Here is a 7263-nt window from a genome sequence, read left to right on the forward strand (position 1 = left end):
AGGTGCCATTTGTTGTGGAAATTGTCGTAAGTACTTAATGTTGACCATGTAGAGTTTAAATCATTTATCCATCAGCTGCCTTTTTAACCGAGGATTGCAGTTCTAAATATACTTACCTGAGGGTGACATTCATTTAGTTCAATGGGATTTACATCTGAGTAGACATGTGTTGGGCAGTACAGTAATTACTTATTGATTAAACTTAAATACACTTGCATACTACTAATACCACAGAACAAATATGTTTTTGAAGTACTTTTGGAAATTTAAAATAGCTGAGATTTTTAGATGCAAAATGCTGTCATTCCTAGAAGAAAAAAAATCTTGTTCTCTATTAAATATTTTTTTTAGCCACATGGCTAATTATTTAAAGTGTTCCAGTTCTATTATATTCATGATTAGTCATCCAAGCTTTAGTCGATTAATCTACCAACTAAACAGATTAGTGCTTAAAGCCCTACTAATATTGGGTGGAAAAGAATACTAGCCTTGAGCTTTCCTTATGCAAAACCAAAAGTCATTTGTGCAGGGCAAAGTCATAATTTCATTTTGTTTATTAGGCAAAAATATACGATTTAGACAAGTTCTTGCTGTGGCGCTATTTACAATTTGAAACCACTTTATATACAGAATAACACAATCACATGAGAAACCTTTAGCAAAAACAAGTTACCCAATCAAAGTTAGAATTACACTTTCTTAAAATGGAATAATGGAAAACGGGAGAGTCCAGTTAAGGAGCTGGATTTTTTTTTTAATGAATTGGTACTGCCTTATTGCAAAAAGAGATTGATGGGAGTCATTTAAATCATTTCCATTTTTGTTTTGTTCTTTAGACCAGTCTGTGAAATTTCCTTTTCCACCAAAAAATAAAACATAAAAACAAAAACAAAACAAAAACCCAAAAAACATTTAATCAAGCAGAAGGGAGAGTTGTTAAAATTCACGATGTTCCCTCTTGCTGAGTCAAAGAGCTGTTGGGAAGAAAAGACAGAACCATCTATCAGTGAAAGCTCAGCTACTTCTCGCCCATCTGCATCAGGGAACAGACTAGATTAAAAAAAAAAAAAGACACACACACACACACACTACAAATGAAATGTGACATTGGTGGTGGGGGAATTTGGTTTTTGGAAACACACACACACACCAAACTTCCAGGCAAAAGTATATAGTTTGTAAGTTTATGCCACTTTGAAAAGCTTTACTGAATTGCTTGATTGTTGCTTTGATTTATGATAATGAGGGTGTGCTTGGATTAGTCTGTATTATCCAAGCACTTTCTTTCCTTTAAGTAAATTTCACTGAACAAGAACTCACTTGTCCCGGACAGGCTGAAAGGGAGATTTTAACTGCTGAGGCGGAGAGTCAGTTCTTGGTACATTTTCTCTTTCTGAGAAAGAAAGGAAGGAAGGAAGGAAGGAAGGAAGGAAGGAAGGAAGGAAGGAAGGAAGGAAGGAAGGAAGAAAGTTTTAGCAAAATTTACCTACATGGGCACATACAAAGAATATTATTATTCTACCATCTCACCATATTTCTTTCTTTTCTTTCTTTTTAAAGGCATAGTCAATCTATTGTTTGTCTAATCTATGAATCAGGAACCCCAACTCAAATCTTGTATCTACCAGGAAATTTCCCAGTGACTTCAACCAAAATGTCCAGCATCAGTTCCCCATCAGCTATGTGGAGAGAATAACATTGCCCTACTTTTGCAATCCTACTGTAAAGATGAGATACAAAAATATTTTTTTATTATTATTCTAATACCTTTAATAGTAATTTGATACTAGAAGGACAATGAACAGTCTTGGGTTCTGAAAAGTCTCACCATTTTTCCCCTCCAAAGCCAACTAAATATGTTTATGCTAACTGCATGTTTTTTCAGAAGTCAAAAGACTTAATAGTCCTGTTAAAACAGAAAAAAAATGGGGGATCTCAATTTTATCCTTTTTTCCACTTGGGTTGTGGATGGATTCCACCAGCTTGCCAAGGCAGCTCCCCTTTCTATCATAGGATAATCTACCAATTATGGCTTTGTTGAAGGACCTGCAGTTTCATGGGAGAGAACCCAAAAATTACTGCACCCAGGTGACCAAATTCCAGTTCAGTGGGACTTATCCCCAAGTGAAATGGGCTATGAAAATAACCTTGAGTGACAGAAGGAAGAGCTGCAGCCTGAACAATGGTCTGATAAGAGAAATCTGAGTCCAAAGCACAAATGGGAGTGGAGAAAGCATCTCAGACTTGATCCTCCCTAGTTCTCTGGAATGTAAAGGCAGGTGAGGGATTACTGTAACCTTACACTAAAAGTAGTGTAAGTATTCTTGGTTTTGGTTTCCTGGTCTGGACTACCTTGAACAGCTGACACCAAGCCACTTGCAAGGGGCCTCTTTATCTGCTTGTTTCAAACATTACCTATGTGTTTGGGGCTGGTCCTCTCAGAAGGCTTTTCAGTGCTGAGTGCTGTTAACACTGAAGGCTGCTGCTGGGCTTGAAGGTGGTGGTTATGATGGGCAGCATGGTGGTGATTAACTCCCAGAAAGGACCTCACATTTAGCAAGGAGCTTTGGGTGAGGAATGCTCCATTTGTCCAGTTGTGAAACTTGCCAATCTGGCAAGTATAAAGTCCATGACTGGGAAGGAAAGCTGGATGCTGGAGCTGGGGAGAAGTGTGGTTCACTTGGGCAGGGGGTGAAGGAGGAGCTGGCTTGCTGAGGGCCCCATCTGGACTAGTTGCAGTCTCTGCCAAAGACCAGATCTTGGGCTTGTTGTGCATTGGGCCTTGCAGGGTGTTTTGTCTGCTGGGGCTCAAGATACGAGTAGGGTTGTCTGAGGCCTCCTTGCCCAGGGGCAAGGCTTCCTTGGTTTTAAGTCCTTCAGGCCCTGGCATTGGCAAGGCCTTATTTTTCTCCAAATGGACATCTTCTCTCCTTTCCCCCAACAGCTCAACTTTCTCTTCCTCCTCCTCGTTACTCTGCTCTCCATCATTCTCATCAATTTTGTCAATGTCAATACTCTCCAGGTCAATCTCTTCATCATCTTCATTTTTTTCAGGGTCCCCCTCGTTGTCGCTTCCAAAGAGATTCCCATCCTCTTGATCTTTGCTCCGTGATCCCCACGTGACCTTGTTCTCCTTCTTCAGCCTCCTCCGGGCATTGGCAAACCAGGTGGACACCTGTGTGAGAGTCATCTTGGTGATGATGGCCAGCATGATCTTCTCACCCTTGGTCGGGTAGGGATTCTTTCGGTGCTCATTAAGCCAGGCTTTTAAGGTACTGGTGCTCTCTCGGGTGGCATTCTTAGGTCTCCCCGGGTCCCCATACTGGAATTGCCCATAAGGATAATAACCAGGAGTGGTGTGAGCAGCAAAGGTAGCAGGGTGGACTCCAGGGTTATCCTTCAGTTCATACTGGGAACCCTGGAAGACATTCAGAGAAGCAGAAAAGAAAAAGAATGAGGAAGTTAATCAACTACTTCTTTCTACAAGCTCTCCCCATCTATCTTCAGCAAAGCTGTCCCAAATTATTTTTCTTTCAGATAAAGAGAGAGGGAAAGATGTATTTCTGTCCTCTCTCTCTCTCTCTCTTTCTCTTTTTAAGTGCCTTCACTCTCCATCAAATCCCACCAGCCTCATTTTTGAAATCCAGATCCAGGAGGCAATATTTATTGTGCTATTAAAAAATAAGCGGGCATCCTGAAAAGAGCGCTGACCCACATCAAGAAAGATAATATCAGGGCATCATCATAGGCTGCTGGGGCATGTCCAGTGCAACAGACGGCCGGACAGACTCTTGCTCAGCCCTGGCAGCAGTTTAAAGAGAGAGAGGGGAGAGAATGGGGTTGTGCTGAATCTCCCTTTTGCTCTTCCACAGAAGGACAATGATAAGGCACAAATCAATCCAGGCAGAGTTAAAGACACTGAAGTCACACTAATTTCACTGGGGAAAAAATTAAGCAAGCACATAAATCTCTCATAGGGGCTTAGCAGTATGATCTGGCATGCCTACTCAGAAGTAATTTTCGGAGTTCAAGGGGCTTACTCACAGGAAATTGGATATAAGATTGTAGCTTACAATGGGTTGTCTTTGTTCCTCCATTTCAGCCCCATCATGCTATTAGTGGCATGAAAACAAATAGAGAAGGGGACTCTTTCCACATTGATATAGTTATTTCTCAGTAATTATTTCATCCAAGAGGAACAAAACATTTTCTCCCCATTTTGAAAGTCTTTCGTGAAAGTGATTTATTTTCAATCAATACGTTTTATTATCAGCAGTAAACCAGGGAAATCAAATTAGCCCATCAGGTCTTTGCTATATAACATTTTATCTTCAACAACCTCATTAGGCCTCCTTATTACCACCAATTGCACATTTAAGCAAGCACACACAAACACACATAATTTTATGACTCTTTTCCTCAAGCTTCAGGAGGGAATCTGTTCAAACCTAGGCCCTGCTTTCTAGGAATCAAGTATACCCATTCTGAGGAGAAAGAGGACTTTTTATTCCCCTTTGCTTCCTATCAGTTTTCATTCATTCAAAGTTCTCTTCTTGTTTGTTTGGTGTGTGTGTGTGTGTGTGTGGGTAAGAAGAGCAAGCTTAAAAAAAAATGTTTAAAAAGCCATCAGGGTGGAAAAGCAAAAAGTTTCCTTTGCAAAGACATTGATTTTTCTGATGCAGGTTTGCAAAAGAAATTTAAAAAGCAAATACAGATATACTATATGAAAAAGCAAACTGTAATTTTTTTAATAATAACTCTAATAGGGCCTACTCACTATATTCCCTTATCTCACTGAGCAATTTTTGTTCTGGTTGTCGAAATGATAAATTCTGTATTCCCCTGTTGGGAATTCTTTTGAAGTAGCCACTTGAAAATCATTACTGCTTCTACTTATCATTTACTGGTGGACCGTAAGTGAAAATAGATAGTCTATTTCAGCCGCTGCTGTATACAGTTGTATAAAGATGATTTTAAAAAAAAAGGATTTCATTTATTTTTATAGAAATTATATTTCATTTTTAAATGGATCATTTTTTTCAACATAATGTATGACATTACCTTACTAAATATATTTACTTCTTTCTATTCAGTTTAAATAATCCTTAAACATCACAAACGTGGTAGTGGGCAGCAAATCTATAAATAACAAGCTTATACATATAATTGTTTCATATCTGTTAGCATTTACATGCTGACCACAAATATGTGAAACAATAAACCTAAAAGAGAAAGTATCTGTTTCTTCTGAAAACACCCTAAAAATTTTCACACTACGAACGATCAAAGAACAAGAACAGTAGGCAGCTAATTTCATTTAAATTAAATCCCAGTTATATCACCATAAATGTGCCATTCTGAAGAGGGGCGGGATTCAAATGGATTTGTAATCATGGTTAAATGAGGGCTTGGGTATACCAAATAACACTCCAAGTCAATTTCTTCGTTTCGAGTGAAAGGCGAGAGTAATTTTGTGAATTAGAGCAAGACCTAGGAAAGGCGACAGCGCTGAAAGGAAGGGAAGGGGCATCCCGGCCCGGTTTTCTTCGGAGAGGTTTAGGGGGGCCTGCGATCTCGCGGCTAGCGCGTCTCCGATCCTAGCTGCGCTTTCCCGGCCACAAATCAACGAAATCCGAGGAAAGTCCCAACGGCAGCGGCAAGGCGAAGCCGAAGAGGGCTCTCTGGATAGAAACAGCCCCCGCCGTTCCGGAAGGACCTGTCATCCACCTGGCAGAGGAGCCGAAAACCGGCCCGGGGATGCTCCGGAGACCCGTCGCGGGACCGGGCGAGCAGGGAAAGCCTCTCCAGGAGCCCAGGCTGGGCAGCGGAGGAGCGTAGCGAAGGCGAACGCCAACAGCCTCGCCTCTCCCGCGGCCTGAGGAGGCGGCAGACCTCCGCCCGCCAAAGCCGCCCCAAGGAGTTGGGGCCCTCTCGCGAACTTTCCCGAGCCCCTGGTCGCCCCCCTCCCGCCCCCTCCGCGTCCGCTTGAGGCCAGACTCACCATCTGCGAAAAGAGGGTCAGGTCGGCGGTGTAGGGCAGGAAGGCGCTGTAGTTGGCCGTGCTGTAGGGTCCGGCGGCGGCGGCGGCGTACATGCCCAGAACTGAGGTGACGGCGGCGGTGGAGCCGCTGCTCAGCTCAGCACCTCCTGGACGGCCTGAGGCGGCGGCGGCGGCAGCGGCGGCAGCGGCGGCGGCCAGCACCCCCGGGCGGTCGCTGCCGCCGTAGACGGCCTGGCTGGCGCTCAGGTACTGCGGGTAGCCCAGCTGCGGGAAGGACATCCCGGGCGCGCGGGCGGGGAGGGACCGGACGCACCGCCGACGGGGCAAGAGCGAGCCAGGAGTCGGCGGCGGAGCGAGTCGGGCAGCAAGCGGAGGGCGGAGAGGCGCCCTGGCCGGCTTGTCCTAGCTGGCTTGGGCGGCAGGCAGGGCAGGCAGAGGAAAGCCCCGTCCGAGTCCGTTTTCTTTTTAGTTCTGCGAGCAGTCCCGTCTTTCCAGCTCAGACGGATCGGGGAATTTGCATGTGGAAGAAGGGGAGGAGGGGGAGGAGGAGGTGGCAGTGGTGGAAAGAGGAGGAGGAGGAGGAGGAAGAGGAGGAGGAAGAGGAGGCGGCGGCGGCAGTGCGTGTGGGTAAACTCGGTGGGGCGTCTTCCCTCAAATCTCTGCTCGTCTGCGCTCCTAAATCCCTTAGATGTGATCTGATCAACAATTGAGCTCCGACTGATGCGCCTGCCCTAAGGTCCTCGGCTGATCTTTCAGATACAATTTGAAGTTGATGCTTTGATTGGCACCCACTTGAGCTCCAAGCACCGCCTACCCGACCCAGTTCCCCCCTCCGCAGAGCACGTGGTTTAGCAATTCTGCCAGGGCCACTTTGCCCTGATGTATGTGTGTGAGGGTGTGTGCGTGCGTGCCTGCGCGCAGCTGCTGTGCCGTGCGGGGTGTGCGTGCGTACGTATTTAAAGCCCCCGTTGCTGTATGACAACCTGTCTACACGATTTTACAGCTGTCCAACATTGGGGTTTCGCTGTTTTGCAGTCTTAGTGTGTCCCCTTCAGAACAAAACAAAACAAAAACGGGATCGGACTTTTTCCAGCACTTACACTGACTCCTTTGCAAGTCCGCTCAGAGACGGTTGAAAGCGAATGGGCCCCTCTGGAAGTCTGACTTTTTGGAGGCTGAAGATACCACTTACTTTCCACTGACTTTCGTTTTTGTTCGGACAGTATATAATCGACGCAATAAGTACAAACACAGAATTAAAG

At 44.7% G+C, this 7263-nt stretch overlaps 1 protein-coding gene across 1 annotated transcript; it reads right to left on the minus strand.

Annotated features, from left to right (window-relative positions):
- Nucleotides 1–676: 676 nt before the first annotated feature.
- Nucleotides 677–6706, minus strand: IRX1 (iroquois homeobox 1). Its single transcript, XM_063300194.1, has 4 exons — nucleotides 6002–6706; nucleotides 2416–3418; nucleotides 1321–1393; nucleotides 677–974 (listed from the first exon to the last, which is right to left on the minus strand). The coding sequence occupies exons 1-4, from the start codon at nucleotides 6278–6280 to the stop codon at nucleotides 944–946; spliced, it is 1386 nt and encodes a 461-aa protein (XP_063156264.1). The 5' UTR covers nucleotides 6281–6706; the 3' UTR covers nucleotides 677–943.
- Nucleotides 6707–7263: the final 557 nt, after the last annotated feature.

The sequence above is a fragment of the Candoia aspera genome, chromosome 3 (assembly GCF_035149785.1).
Source record: "Candoia aspera isolate rCanAsp1 chromosome 3, rCanAsp1.hap2, whole genome shotgun sequence".
Taxonomy (NCBI): domain Eukaryota; kingdom Metazoa; phylum Chordata; class Lepidosauria; order Squamata; family Boidae; genus Candoia; species Candoia aspera.

Excerpts from the sequence above, each read along its gene's own strand:
- IRX1 (XM_063300194.1), bottom strand. The coding sequence starts at position 6,280 with ATGTCCTTCCCGCAGCTGGGCTACCCGCAGTACCTGAGCGCCAGCCAG. Across the intron at positions 3,419-6,001 it reads TGACCCTCTTTTCGCAGATG|GGTTCCCAGTATGAACTGAA; the intron begins GTGAGTCTGGCC and ends AATGTCTTCCAG. Across the intron at positions 1,394-2,415 it reads GACCAGCCCCAAACACATAG|AAAGAGAAAATGTACCAAGA; the intron begins GTAATGTTTGAA and ends TTTCTTTCTCAG.